Below are 16609 nucleotides of genomic sequence, written 5' to 3' on the forward strand. Positions count from 1 at the left end.
TAGGGTTTACCACATAAATTAGATAGGTTAAACAGTTTAAATATTAATAAGGGTTAAATTGTACATAAAATAAATATAATGGTTTATTTAGACATTGAGGTAAAATACATAGGGTTTTAGAGGTGGTTTTCCCACATATATATATATATATATATATATATATATATATATATATGTATATATATATATATATGGGTATATATATATATATATATATATATATATATATATATATATATAGGAATGAGTTCTATGGAAAACAAATAACTAGGGCAACATCTACCGGAACCAATAATCAAATGACATGTGTCCATTTCTTTCTTCACAAGTAATGTATTGTGGAAGTGATGTGTTGTCATGTTTTCATTGGTTCAAATATGTGTTGCCCTAATCATTCATTTTCCATATAACTCTTCCCTATATATATATATATATATATATATATATATATATATATATATATATATATATATATATATATATATATATATATATATATATATATATATGGGAGGGTTCAACCGAGAACATTTCTTATTGCGAGAAAATTTGAGAACAAATTTGGACCACACGATTTTTTTAACTTAAAATCATCAAATAATATTAATATAAATCAAAAAATGAATAAAAAATTAAAAAAACCCACTAACCAACAACACTCACCACCCAAACAAAAACACCACTACCACCACCCATCACCATCACCCCCACCCACCACCCACGAAAACCACCACCCAACATCATCACCATCACCTACCACCGCCAACCACGACCACCATCCACCACCACTACCACCCATCACCACCACCCACCACCAACCCCACCCACCATCATCACCACCACCCACCCACCACTACCATCCACCTCCACCTCCTATCACTACCACCCACCCATCACTATGATCACCACCTGTCACTACCACAAACCACCACCCATCACCATCACTATCACACCCACCCGTCCCCACTACCCATCACCCCCACCCCTACCTATCACCACCACCCATCACCACCCCCACCACTCACCACAACCACCACCCACCCACCTCCAACACCCATCACTAACATAGACCCACCACCCACAATTATTATCACTACCCGCTACTACCACCAGCCACCACCCGCCTCCAACACTCATCACCACCACCCACCACCACTACCACAACCCGCCACCATCACCCCCACCCATCACCCACCAAAACCACCACCCACCACCCATCACCATTCATCACCACTACCCACCTCCACCACCCATCACAACCACCCACCACCACCACTCCACCCATCACCCACCGAAACCACCATACACCATCATCACCCGTCACCACCACCATTCTTCGTGTGAGCTCCGATTTAATCCCTTTCTATACCTAGTTTTCACTTTCATTTTTGTGCCTAACTCTCCTTTGTGCGAGCTCCGATCCAAACCCTCTCCATCAATGGCGTCTTCTCAAACTATTCATCAAGTTTCCAAACCTGCATCAAAGAAGAAATCTTCAAAGGGTTATGCATCGTCTTCCTCAACTGAGTTCATACTCAGAGAAACCACTCAGCTCTTTTCACTTGATCCAATGGACTATGATGAATCCATCCGCATCATGATCGAGTTCATCTCCCATCACCTTATAGAAGTTCCTTTCACCAAAATCCCCAACCCTAAACTTCCTCTTCGCATTCTTCACAAAGCCTTTGAAAGAACCAAGACCGAAAAAGACGTATTGGAAGTAAAAGTCGTTGATGACAAACTCGTTCCTCTCCACAAGAACACCCTTCCTCAAGGCAATTGAAATTCCAGAAAACCCCAAGGGTTTTCATGTTCAAGGAACCAAGAATGAAGAGTGTCAGACATTTCTCAATCAAATCGGGTATAATGGGGAATTCAAGGCAAAGGAGTTCATGACGTCTACTGTTCCTGGCCTTTGGACCATCTTGATGCACCTCATCCTTCGAGGATTGCTCGGCAAGCATGGTGGTACATACACCATAAGCAAGGACTGGTTGTACATTGTGTACAATATCTTTTCCGGAAGAAACAACGATGTTGATCTGACCAAGGTGCTCTGGCAGGACTTTTGGAAGTTTTCCATCAACAGGAAGTCGAACGAGATCTTAAGTTTGAGATTCTGGGCTCTGACGCTTCAACAGCTGTACAATGAAATATTAGAAGCGATTCCTCTCAACTCCGATCTCAAAGAGGTATATTGTTGTAACGCTCGTGTTTCTAGGCTAGGCATTAATGTTGATGTAATACTCTATGTTAACCTTTGTAACTCGTTTTGAAATAATAATAATGCATTGTTTGAGTATTATGTGTTTTATGCATGATTGTGTGACTTAAATGAATTAAGAACAAGAATAAGCGTAATAATAAAATATTAGATAAGCCCGATATCTATGAAGGAAATAGGATTCCGAAATTATAAAGAATGTTGAAATCCGAGTTATAACGAAGAAGTTATGACCTGTCGAAGTTTTGCGACAGAACCGATACGACACTACGCGACGTAAATAGTGAATTTACCATAAAGCGATATTTAGCCTTTGTGATTTAAACGAAAGTCGTAGAATACGTTAAACCGAGAGCATCCATAAAAAGAACGTCTAAATCTGACTTTGTATGAGGAGGTTATGATTTTTCGAAGTTTCGCCTTAGCGGTATGCAGCCAAAATCTCAAAATTGAGATCAAGTGATATTTGGCCGAAACAATCTATACGAGAATCGAAGATCTCGTCGATAGTAGTCTAACGGTGAAAAGACAGACGAAAACGGACGTCAGATGAAGAAGTTATGAATTTCTAACGGAGTTTTCCTGTCCCGACCTACTAAAAATAATATAATAAAAGTTAAAGTCAAAATTAGCCAATGGAGTCTACACGAGAGATGTAGAGCATAACCTCACCTACACATGGATATAAAGAACGTCAAAAACGGAGCTCGTATGCAAAAGTTACGCATTTTTGAAGTTCGGTATATCATGTAATGCCCAGCGTACATGAGTACGCCCAGCGTACCTGTATACATGGATCGAAATGGGCCACGTCGACCTGAGACATCACTTGAGTGTCTCGGTTCCGAGACCATGACGTACCCGATCTGATCCAAAGAGTACGCCCAGTGTACGAGAGGAGTACGTCCAGCGTACATGTCGACAAGGCAGTACGCCCAGCGTACATGTTGACGAAGACTTACGCCCAATGTAAATCCAGGGTTCAGCCCCTATAAATAGAACACAAGGTCAGCCGAGTTTAGTTGCTCAAATTCTTCTCTCTCGCCCTTATTCTCTCGATTTACGTGCAAGTTATACCCCCGAAGCCCTGGTATCATCCCGAATCCCGAAGCCCCGAAGATCCTGAGAGAAAAAGAGTTTCCGAGCCGAATCTCTGCCCGCGAAAAGCCCGGTGTGTGATGATATCACAGATTCACCGAAGAATACTACATTTATAGCCGTAGTGTTGTCCGATCATCGTATTATCAAGTGAGTGCATAGTCACTTTCACATACACGATTTTAATACAAGTATTGATGAGCGTATTAGATATACGATATGAGTAAGTGTGTAGTTGCTTTCTGATAATACACATATATGAATTATACTCTATGAAATACGTGTTATGTGATTATATACTATTTGTTATGTGGTATGAGTATTGAATGAATATGTTATACAGGTTTTAAGCTGTATATAAACAAGTATATTTTATCTACAAATACGTTGGGTAGAACATGGGTAGATAGTGATGTGTGATGAAATAAAAATGACGAGAGGCCTCGATGTGATTGTGATTTAGTCGTCCAACAAAATATGGATGACGACCACAGACTTTTCTAGATAGTTCAGTGGAACGCTGGTAGACTCATAACGTGTAGGTGTAGTGAACTTGGGTGTTCATTTGATGTATTCTATCCCCCTCATGGTTGCCTTAGGACATTCATTGCTGAGGAAACCACTTTGCAGTAGTGTCCGTCGTGATGAAAATCCTAGATTAGGTCCCTTGTAATAATTGTTGTTGTTATAGGGACGTAAAGTGAGGATAACAGGAATGGGTAATCGGGTTATTGTTGGTTGGTGAAATTAAATATAACTATTTATTGTGGGTTGAAAACCCTATTTGCTCACCAGGCTCCCAAGCCTGACCCACTCAGTTTCTTTGTATTACAGGTAGTGGCGCGAGAGCATAAGTTGGAGAACTTGTGAAGATGTTTTTTCTTTATAGACCAGTAGTTGTATATAACTGTGTAAGGTCTATGTTTTAAATGTTTATGCTTTTGTGTCTGTACCGGAACATGACATCCCGAGTTTTGATATGTAATGAAAATACATTTCTTTAAGAAATGCTTTGATAAATCTTATTTTATCATGTAATGTTTTGGGGACAAATTCTGCAACTCTTTTAAATCAATGGATTTACTCTGAAATTATTTTAAAAGCATAAATGAATCCGGTCTTTTTTGGCCATGATTTTATGGATGTCACAAATGTTCCTTTAAAGCTATAAAAACTTATAGGTTACCGAACCAATCTGCCTTCGGACCTTTCCATCGCTTTCCAGAACACATATTGGTTGCAGTTCCATCTGACTCACATTATCTCAAGCATCATCTTGAGACTTTGGTTGTGTATGACCCTACACAATCTACCTCAGTCTCGGACGATCAGCCTTCGAATGTGAATAAACAAGCATCATCCCATTCGATTCTACACATGTACAATCAGGGACCCCTACCTCTGATTCTAAGCATTCCGGAGCTGGAGCAGTCCCTCCTACTTCGAAAGCCCCAACCGATTTGATACTTGCTTCAGGTAAAGGACGATCGAGTGTTTTTGACAAAGACTGGTCTGATTTTGTTGACAGGGATCACTCTAGACATTCGTAACTAACAAGAGCACAAGCGGAGTATACACTTATTTCTATGCGTCAAAGAGCTCTTCAAAGTCATCTTCTATTTGCTTTTCAATCTAATGAAGAAATTGATCAAGTGTTTCATCCTTCCGAAGAACCTCAGCAAATTGCTACAGGAGATGTTCCTGATCCTATAATTGTTTCGGATGATCCTCTTCCGACGTTCATAAGCGAAGAAACTCTCAAGCCTCCCTCCGAAGAAGATCACTCAGATGATGTAATGTTTGAAGATGAGATCACATTTGTTGGTGCTATTCTGATTCTCGCATCCTTCAACATGTTACAGAAGCCATCATCCTCAAAACCAACGTATGCTTTTGATCTTTTCTCCTCCTCTGAAGAATCCAAATAAGAAGAAGTAGATGTTGATGCCAATAAGAAAGGCAATCAAGGCAATGAAGATCAAGTCAATCTTGTTGATAATCACAAGCCTTCAGAACCTCAATATGACAATGGAAATGATAAGAAGTCTGAGATTTCTACCTCGAATACACGATCTTTGGATGAAAACATTGCAGAGATCCTTTTGCCTTGCTAGAAATTCGAGATAATGTTGCATCTTCCATCTCCAAAGTTGACTCCCTCGACAAGACAGTTCCAAAACTTGATTCAAAGATTGATCAGAAGGTTACAAATCTCAACTCCAAGCTAGAGATCATTCTCAAATCTCTTTCAGAGACCAAAGATGCCGACCCCTCCGAACTCGATCGAGCAAATCAACTCGACCAACTCATTTCCCTACAATTCAAGCACACTCTTGAGGAAGTCGAACATAAGTATCACGATAGCCTCGATCATCACGTCTCCACCACCATCACTATGCTCAAGATTCATGACGACATGATTAGTGCTATCAACGTACTCATCAAGCAGACTCATGTTTGTTATGAGAAACAAATTCAAAGGCTGGAAAAAGAGATTCAGAAAAAGGATGAAATGAATATGATTATGCAACAGGTTCTTATCAAGCTGATCCGAGCCACCTGGAATATTGTTGATGTTTTGAACTACAAATTCTATGAGATTCTCGTCATTATTGATGAAACATTTTCCCATCTTAAAGCTCAAGGTCCCACAGTCGAAGTTTATGATGCTCTCTCCAAACAGATCAATATGAGCTTTCAAAAAGTGTTCAAACAATTGAGTGAACTTCAATGTGAAACAGACTTGCATCGGATGCAGTGCCTTCCAATGCAAGAGGGGGAGAAGGAGCTAGTCTAAGAGAAAGGCGGATTCAACGGAAACTTGTCTCAGAGTTTGTGCTCCGAGATGAATCGTTCGATGAAGAAATACTCGAGGTTAAAACTCTTGAACCTCTTGAGTTGGGTGATGAAGAACATGAAGACTTGGTTGAAAATGTTGTTTTAGGACTTTAAGTTATCAGGGAACAACCTGTGAAGGTCCTTTCAGATGCAGATAAGCTGAAATGGTCCTCGGTTATGTAGCCATCATCTTTAGCAGAAATGTTCAAACGAAGCCGAGATATGGAAAAAATCAAGACAATGCTAACCGTCAACGCATTCCGAGCTACTCAATCTATGCTTCCACCAATCCCTACTCCGGGGATCGCTCAAATCAATGTAGGTTCTCTAACCTGGAAAGTTAATGATCTCCCTGAAGAGCCTCTGTTTCCTCCTTCACCAGAATTTATCATCAGCGAATCCGGTCAAAAAATCATCTCTGACATGGATGTACCTCCACAAGACAAAGGCAAGCAGATTGATACCGATTCGGACAACCCAGTGAAGACGTTGAAAAATCTGAGGGCTGGCCTCAAGAACAAATCAATCAAGCTTTGGAAGAAAGCATTCAGATTCAAGCGCTGAAAGAGAATCAAAATACGATGTTGGGCATATCTCCTCTTTTCCGAGAATAAATTATTCACAACATACACTTTGTGCCCTTTATGTATTATGATCTTCCAAAACAGGATGTCGATCAACTTGATCTACCAATCTCTCCTCATTGTCACTTCTACATCAAGTACACTCCTCTTTATCCGAATGATGATCTTCAAATAATCATCAGGACAGAGCGTAAGAGATTGAGAACCTTTTACTCCATCAACGGACGACCCCAAAAGGAAGTGTGGTCTCGAAAGAGGATTACCAAGATTATTGGATATGGTAACAAAGTTCAAAGCATGTTCGATCTTAATTGTATGTTGTACAGATATTAACATTTCTCAAAACAAAGAGTCAACCATCACCATCACAGATGCTGACTTCCCTTCAATCAACCTAAATGAAATTCTCACTATTGTTTCTCACTTCCGAGATCACCAATCAAGTCACACGAGCATCGAATCTTACAGTGCTGCAATCAATTTCTTGAAGGACTACATTGCGGAGTTCAGCAGGTCCGACATTGAATTTGCTCTCTTGTTTGAAACTAAGAATGGCAAAATTCACCACCGAACTGCCTGAAGCATAGATCTTGGTAGAAGACCCCATTGAAGAACCGGAACTCGGCTATGTCTATCTCAAAAAGAAGAATAACCAAAAAGAATTCTTTAAAGTTCTTGACAAACATCTTATTCCGACAAAGATCCTTTAGAAGTTCATTTCCAATGCGGAAAAAAAATGATTCTCCTGAGCATGATCAAGAAGAAGTTCATCAAACATCTCATATGGTATTTGGAAGTCCGAAGTTGGCTACACAGTGCCTATCTCTTTGTGTTTGATGAAGCCAACTGAGGAGTTGATTGATTGCTAAGTTCACTTAGGGTGAGATTGTTGATGCATAAAAGTGAACCTCTAGCAATCCGAAGCCAAACCAGAACCTAAGTTGAAGTGCATTCAAAGATGTGAATGATTATGAAGTCAAGCTTCTTCCAAGATGAAGACTTATCCAAGACATTCCTAGTTTTTGGTGTTATTGAGTCCGTACAAGCATTTCATGCTTCTTGTCGTTTTTATTGATTATACAGTTCATGGGACAAAAGCGAGTAAATCGTGTGTGTCAGCATTTCTGACTTATCAAATTTACATTCTCCATGTAAGTATTGTATTTTTTCTTATTGTCTCTCCTTTCATGTTTAAGGAGATGATTTATCCATTCATTGTAACCCTTTTTGAAGCAATATTCTCCTTCACATCAAATATAAAATATCTTGCAAGTCAAATCTCTTTCTCCATCATTCTCCTTGTTCTTAAGTTGTCTTTACTTTGTTCATACTAATTTTATCTTACTTAAATATATTGTTGAATAGTTTGTTGATTTTCATCCTTCAAGACAAGACTGGTTTACTAGACTTAAATGGGCCAATCTGTTATCAGCAAACATTGATCTTAAATTAATTCAAGGTTTGAGTTTTCAAACTTTATTCACGCACTAAGTCTTGTACTTTCAAAAAAGAGCAAAAAATGTGTCTCAAACCAAAAAACACGCACCATAACACGCCATAACATGCCATGACATGCCATGTCACGCATTGCCATGCGCCACGCCTAACAACAATGTTATGAGGCTTTTTGTAACGTCGAAGTCGCGCCTCATGCCATGGCACGCCTTTTAGAACATTGGTTTGGGACATATTTTGACTATTAGGGTTTTGGGCTTTGTTGGGCCACTAGCCCTTCTGAATTTGGGCCATTATGAGGCTTTGGGCCTTTTTGGATTTGGGCCCATATTGGATTTTGGGTGCCCTTTAGGAATTGGGCTTTTAGTATCATGGAGTTTGGGCCTTAATTATCGGGCCAAGTGAGGGAATGGTAAAATGGTCTTTTACCCTGGGTGTTGGACAAATGAACTAGATTCCCGGTTATTGTTTATGGCTCGATTACTAATTGGGGTTTTGTTTGATTGGTTAGCGTAGGGACTCTCCAGGTTCAGCAGCCCGAGCATCTGTTTGTCTAACAGCAAACTAAGGTGAGTTTGTTCACTATACTGTAGGACACTAGGATATGTTATGTGTTTGTAGTCTTTGTGACTCCTACTGTATGTGTTATATGCATGTGTACTTGTTCGCTATATGTATATGGGGTGAAATAGATCCAGTACAACCTAGTGCTAACATATGAGTTGAAATAGACTTGGGGGTGAAATAGACCCGGTACGGCTTTGTACCAACATATGATTTGAAATAGACTCGGTGTGAAATAGACCCGACACAACCTTGAACTGGCAAATATGTATGGTATGCGGTATTTTGGGGAACTCACTAAACTTCGTGCTTACGTTTTATGTTTTAAATGTTTTTCAGGTACTCCCAGTCTGCGAAGGAAGGGTCCAGCTTGATCGCAACGCATCCACCCATGTTTCCACACTTTATGATTTTGGGAATTGTACTCTGATAACTATTTTACTCTGATGTACTTCTGAATGCTTAAAATGATCAAAGGGTGTTTATGGTTGATTTAAAAACGAAAATTTTACCTTATAATTTTTGGGATGTTTCAAGTTGGATAGACGATGTTGAACTTATACAATCGATGGAAACATGGAGCAAAAACGATGGGAAATAGAGAGTGAGAGAAATGGAGTCAGAGCTAGGGTTATGAAGAGAGGTAGCGTAGAGATATGGAACAAAAATCACGTCATAGGTTTCTCATTCGCTTTGTTACAATGTGTATTTCTTGTCGTTGTTAATGGAGTTATACTAAAAAGGGTAGATTAGATTAAGATGAAATCGGGTATTGAGATAGGGTATTGGTTTGATTGACTAGATTATGTAATACTTTCTAATATTAAATGTTGATTGTCGCGACGTATCTTGTTGAAGGAATGAGTGAGAATAAGATTAAAGAGTATAAGAGAGATGCCACATTGCAAAATAGTTGTGTAGAAAGATGACATGTGTCATATTTAGGTTTTGTTTAGTAGAATAGATAGCTAGATCTTTATTTTTTAGTCAAATGTTAGTATGAGACATATTTTTGATATTCATAATAGAAAATGATATCCAAATCATTTTTTTTTGGGGATAATCATGTATGTCTTATTAGCTTTTAAATATCAAATTTGTTCAACCTAATTTTTAAATATCATATAGAAGAAATGTTATTTGATTATATAAAATTTATTTAACAATATATCTTTATTAAGTTTATTTATGTGATATAATACTTTATTTATTTAATTTTATTTAGTTTTCTGTTTGTATATGATAAAAACTAGTTGTGAGACCCATATATTATATGAATTAAATTTTTTTTTTTAAAAGTTAAAAACAAATGTCAAAATATTTGAAAATTTTGAATTTATAAGAAAATAAGAAAAATAATGAATTATTATAATGGGAATGTTTTTTATCTTTTAAATTTAAACAAATAATTTAAATAAATAAACAAAAGAAATTAATGAGCTTTAATTTTGAGAATTTTGAAATTAAAAGGTAAATTGATTAATGAAATTGATATCTATTTATTACCACATTTATTGCAATTATTACATTAAAATATTATGTAGAATTTAATAAAATAGAAAACTTCATAAAATGACATGTGGAAAAAAATTAATTCAAAATAACCATAAAATGACATTTGGCAAATTGAATGAGAATGTGACAAGTAACAAAAAAAAAAACTTCATTTATTAGAGTAGATGTTTAAATGATTCATTCCATTTATTCGAGCCAACCAAATGTAATGATTTATTTTTTTAACGGTTCTTTATGAATCTATTTATCGAGTGAATTAGACTTTAAATAACTTCCATGAAAAATTCCAAAATGTACTTTTTGCCAAATAGAATGAATTGACTTATGCTCATGCGAATTATAGGAAAAAAAATCATGAGTATTGTTCAAGAATCAATCGAAGATAACTAGAGTGGTTTAAATTTACAGCTGCTATTTCAAGTATTATGAAAATGAAATATTCTATTTGGTATGATGAGTGTGTGAAAATGAAATATTCATATAGGATCTGTTTGGTTGGTTCAAAGAAACAAAATATGTCATTTAAACATATTATAATGATAACTAAATAAATCCAAAAATATATAATTTTATATAAATAAAATCTAATTAAATAAAGAATATCGTTAAATAAATTGTATGTATACTTCATTTTCGTAGTAATATTTGTTAAATGCATTTTTAAGGGCCTGTTTGGGATACCTTTTTAAACCATTTTTTAACTTTATCTTTTTCAAAAAGCCAAAATGTCGTTTGTCAAAATGAAAAGGCCTTTTTATTTTAAGTCTTGAGCAAGAGTAAATGAGGGCCAGCAAAAAGACGGAGAATCCTGTCTTTTACACAAAGTCCTTTTCCAAAAAAGACTTTTAGGTTTAAAAGGAATCCCATAGCCCAAATAATTATATGCGATCGAAAAATGTTTACAAATTAGTTTTATTAAAGGTTATATAAATAAAATTAATTTAGAATCATAATTACCATTTCATTCCCTATTCCCTGAACCGAAGGAATGAAAATCAATCAAGAAGGAATCGATAAAAACAAACATGATTTTATTTTATTATTCCGTTCTATCTTTGATTACCGCATTCAAAACACGATTATCAACAGTATTACAACTTTTAACTCTGGACACCCCTCCATATTTGATTTAGTTTGTGTAAAATGATCTTTTTTTTATTCAAAAAATTTAAAACACTCAAAAAACGAGAAGTGGAATATCAGAAGAATGTACAGTTTATTGATAGTGGTTATGACTTATGATGAATCAACAACTCAACAAGTAGTAGTTGATACTATTTATATGAAGTTAACATATAATGATATAAATAATAATTACAAACGTTCAAGTTTTTTCCAAGAGTTTTACATATTGTAAAGAAAGACAAGTTAAGAAAAAGCAAAGTCGAGTGTTTCTTATAGCAATTCTATGCAACAAATCTTGTAATGTGTAGCATATGTTAAACCTCTCACTTGAAACAACAGTATCAATACCATCTTCTTCTAATCATATCATATCACAGCATTAACACACACACACACACATAATATAATATAATGTACCAAAAAAGTAGCAATATGTACAAGTAGTACAAACCTCCTCCATCTCCATTCATGGTTTTATGGTTTTCATGTATTATGCTCCAAAAGCTCAGACAATGCAAGTCTCATCTTCTCAACCGAAACAGGCTTAAGCACAAGTCCATCCATTCCAGCTCTCAACAAACTTTCCTTCATCGCCTTATCTGTGTTTCCAGTGAGCCCGACTATAAGCGGGGGAGGCTTTTCATGGCGTTTTGGTAATTTCTCATGGACAAGTCTTGCAACATTGTAAGCATCAGAAGATAAAGACACGTCTATGAAAACAACCTTATAGCTGTCTTTGGTTATGGCTTGTAAGCACTCTTCACCTGAACTAACCGTGGTTACATCACAACCAAGGTGCACAAGTAGCCCCTTCGTTGCTGTTCTGCTAACCCTACAATTATTAAATTTTATTTTATTTTATTTTTCAGTGTTTAAATTCAAAATTCATACTTATTCATATAACAAGATAAGCATGCATCACGAACCCGTTATCATCCACAACTACAACTTTTAGTCCCGGAAATTTTGTCTGCCCGAGTTTTGCGGGCACTCGCATGTGAGGGAGGCGGGACCCGTTTAAGCGACTTGGGAACCCGAGTTTCACAAAAAAGATTGCAGTGGACCCCTTGCCAAGGCCTTCACTTTCTATCCATATATTACCTTCCATAAGATTCACAAATCTGCATGAATTGAAAATATCAGAATCAGACATACATTATTATATTACTTAGGGACCAAAAATGTAATAAAGTCTTCATTTCATTACCTTTTACAGATGGCAAGGCCGAGACCACTGCCACCTGGATTTCTAGTTGCGGGTGATTGGCTTTCTGCAAATTTGGTGAAGAGCTTTGGCATGTCTTGTTGGCTGATTCCCATTCCTGTGTCTTTCACCTACACTAGAGGAATGTAATTAAGAATTGGATTCCAAGAAGTGGGAAAATGACGAGAAGAATGCAAAAACGAACCTGAACGCGTAAAAAGAAATTATTGTCACTAAGAAGGGGAAAAAAGTCGGGAGCTCGTGGATCCCTTAAAGAATCTGGTTTTGCCATGATGGCGGAAATTGAAATGCTGCCTTCTTTTGAGAATTTCACAGCATTTCCAATTATGTTTAGAATTATTTGCATAAGTCTCTTTTCATCACCAACAGCATATTCTGGTAAATCTGATGAAAGGCTCAGTGTCACAAACAACCTTTTGACTGATGCAACAGGCCTGATCAGATTTAAAACCTGAGAAAAAAAAAAGTCAGTTTTTGTATCTGTATCTGGTTGGATGGGATGGAATGGAATGAGGAATAAGGAATAAGGAATAATGAATGGAATGGAATGAGTACCTCCTTGAAGAGAGCATGAAGGTTGAAAGTTGTGGTATCAAGTTCAAGACTACCATCTTCCAGCCTTGAAAGATCTAATACATCATTTATGAGTGTGGCAAGTAAATTACTGCTTTTTAAAATGGTTTCAACCATGAGGCGTTGTTCTGGTGTCAAATCGGTTTCTTGAAGTAATGAAGAAAGTGCAATAATTGCATGCATTGGAGTTCTCATTTCATGATTCATAACTGCAAGAAAATCATTACGTGCACGAACAGCTGTTTCAGCTTCTCTTCTTGCAAGATCAAGTGCTACATTTTGCTCCATAAGCAAGTCTCTAGCCCTCATTGACTCTTCCAAGATTGCAGCATGTGAAAGAGCAACAGCAACCTAGAAAAATATTAATTAAATTAATTAAAAGTAAACTAAAGAATATATATATATATATATATATATATATATATATATATATATATATATATATATATATATATATATATATATATATATAAAGTAGATTAGGAGAAAGTGCAAACCTGATCAGCAACTACTTCAACAAGTTCAAGTTCATGAACATGCCATTGTCTAGCACTATCAGAAGGAAGCATCAAAACCATTAGAGCATAACGTTTTGTTGAAAGTTCAGGCCAATCATAGATTTGGAAATTGTTAAGATGTAGAAGTGGGACCCGCACAGCAACAACCTCCCCAAGCATATATTTACCAGAAGCAGGGCGTAATCTAGCAACAGGACTAGTTGGAGATATTTTAACAGCACGATTAGTACTAAAAACTTGATTAATTGCAGGAGATTGAATTGGAACTGTAAACCCTACAGGGTTTTGATGGCGAAGGGTATAAGAAAGTTGAAGCTCTAAACCACTGCGTGTTGGCATCCAAAGAGCACATTCTTCTAACCCCAATGTTCTTCCTAATTCCACAAGTGTAGTTTTTAATATTGTATGTCTGTTAAGAGTGCTTCTGATTTCATGAGTTAGCATTCTAACATGTCTGCCTGTTTCTTCTTGTGTTCGAATGATACCCATTTCACGATCCAGCTGTGCAGCTTTATTTTTTAGAAATAATTCTCGGGTTTTGACACTGAGTAGATCAGGGATTATGTGGACTAACATGAGTGCAGTTGCACATGAGACTGCAGCTGTTAACACCTTTGCAGTGGTCATAACAATGGCGACTGTTCTTGTATGTGCATTGAAGGTCCATAAGTTAATAAGATGTGTGGCTCCACATAGAACAATGAAAGCACCAAATTGAACAAGAACCCATCGATAGGGGAAAACTGCTGATTTTTTAACGAAATATATTAACTCCAATGGGATTGAGAAATAAGCAAGTGCAATGAAGAAATCTGATATGTACTGATATTTCATCAGAAGTTCATCAGCTGGCCATTGTGGCTCAATGCAATTGCAAGAGTCCATTATTGATGAACCAACCACCTCTCGACTCTCCAAGCGTACACTAATTACAGCATCTGCAAGCAATTAAACAACATGAGTTCGCTATTAGTAAAAACCATGAGAATTACCCTTCATAAATCTCTTCAGATAAGATCGATCCCTTTTGGTAGTCCGATCAAAATCAACATACCTACTCCTCTCTTATACTAAATTACTAATAAAAACACAATTGACATTAAAACCATCTCGCCATACCTCTGATGAAATGAAACAGCAACATATAGTTCAAAATCAGAATGGATCAATACTATGATCTATAAGGTACAAGTCAATGCAAATTAAAACAAGAAGCTCAAAATCGCATACAATCAACGATTATCACAAGCCTCTTCCATATAAGGGTTTTAAGAACTCAAACAAAACCCTAGAAAACCAATAAAGCAAGGAAACCTCTTACCTTATGGAGTAAGGCTCGTCAATATCATTAAAATATTAGCTGAGGTTGAAGCAATCAGCTACCATAAAATCTCGGTTATGGATATGTACGAATGTGAAATCGATCAAAGAACAATTGGTTGTAGCAATCAGCGGGATACAGTTGAGTGAAGACGACTTTAGGGGAAGCGGTGGTATAAAGCCGATTTTAGAGAGAGAGAGAGAGAGAGAGAGAGAGAGAGAGAGAGAGAGAGAGACTCTCTCTTGGGGAGAAGAGAGAGAAAACTGTTGGACTGATTATGACGATGACGATGATGATGGGCTTTCATTCAACTAATCATATCTTCATACTGTTTTCCGGAGCCCAAATTCTCGCACTTTCGGACAGCAAAATCTGTCGTCACTCTATCTCTCCGTATATATAAAGGAACAAGTAGATGTTTCAACATGCATTTTTTAAATGATTATTATGATGTAAAGAATCTCAATCAAAATTAGATAATTTGGTTCATTGAATTTAAACATGTAGCTGAGTTTAGTTGGTTTATTATAATATTCGACTTCTAGTTTTATTCCCTTGTTTTAACCGTAAATACCCAACAAGTTATAATCACAATTAAATTTTACCGAACACTCAAAATAGATGATTTCAATTTCAGATTGCACTAATTTAAATGTACATAGAAACAACCTCTTGGCAGATCATCTATACAATAATCAATATTTCAGTAACAAAATTATACAAAATATCATAATCCTTGGGATTAACATATTTTTACATCTCATCATCAATCATAATAAATTTGACGTAGTATTGAGATTCTTTAGTTTCAAATGATAAATATCATTACATATTTGACATATTTTACCTCAATACTATATTGTATTATTGTTCCAAACATGTATCAAAGACCCTTTATTCAAACAATAACATTCACCCAATTCCAAGAAGAAAAAGTAAATTTCAAATTTTTTATATAAACCGAAAATTCTACCAAGAAACTAAGAAGACGAATTGAAAGATCTATCTTCTATTTCATGTTGAGGAAACTTATGCCGTGTTATACTACTCATCTAAAAATTCTAAATTCAAATATTTTATATTATCTTCAACTATTTCATGTTGAGGAAACTTATACCGTGTCATACTACTCATTTAAAAATTCTAAATTCAAATATTTTATATTTGTATTCGGTGAGAAAAAGGAAAGTTATATGATTGTCTTTGGTTCAAGTGCCAAATTGTGTTTTATAGTCATTATTTTCAACTTTTAACTTAGATCGTCCTTTATATTGTGAGAGTTGCAAACTTTTTAACTCAGATCGTCCTTTATACTGTGAGAGTTGCAAACTTTGTTACTGTAAGATAAAAATTGATTATATTACCATTTACGGTTCTCTTTTATTTGTTTATAATCTATCTATTAATTTTATATCATTGTCATCTCTCTCTCTCTCTCTCTCTCTCTCTCTCTCTCTCTCTCTCTCTCTCTCTCTCTCTCTCTCTCTCTCTCTCCCCGGGAACCACATCCGACATCCACCATCATCTACCTTCGACAACCATCTACTCAACACCGAACCAGATACA

The 16609-nt window shown here is 36.3% G+C and overlaps 1 protein-coding gene across 1 annotated transcript; it reads right to left on the minus strand.

Moving 5' to 3' along the window:
* Nucleotides 1-11558: 11558 nt before the first annotated feature.
* LOC111886522 (ethylene receptor 1) lies at nt 11559-15398 on the minus strand. Its single transcript, XM_023882777.3, has 7 exons — nt 15044-15398; nt 13702-14660; nt 13187-13555; nt 12816-13082; nt 12614-12741; nt 12333-12527; nt 11559-12238 (listed from the first exon to the last, which is right to left on the minus strand). The coding sequence occupies exons 2-7, from the start codon at nt 14605-14607 to the stop codon at nt 11890-11892; spliced, it is 2214 nt and encodes a 737-aa protein (XP_023738545.1). The 5' UTR covers nt 14608-14660; nt 15044-15398; the 3' UTR covers nt 11559-11889.
* Between the last annotated feature and the right edge of the window lie 1211 nt (nt 15399-16609).

The sequence above is a fragment of the Lactuca sativa genome, chromosome 3, assembly GCF_002870075.4.
Source record: "Lactuca sativa cultivar Salinas chromosome 3, Lsat_Salinas_v11, whole genome shotgun sequence".
Classification (NCBI taxonomy): Eukaryota; Viridiplantae; Streptophyta; class Magnoliopsida; order Asterales; family Asteraceae; genus Lactuca; species Lactuca sativa.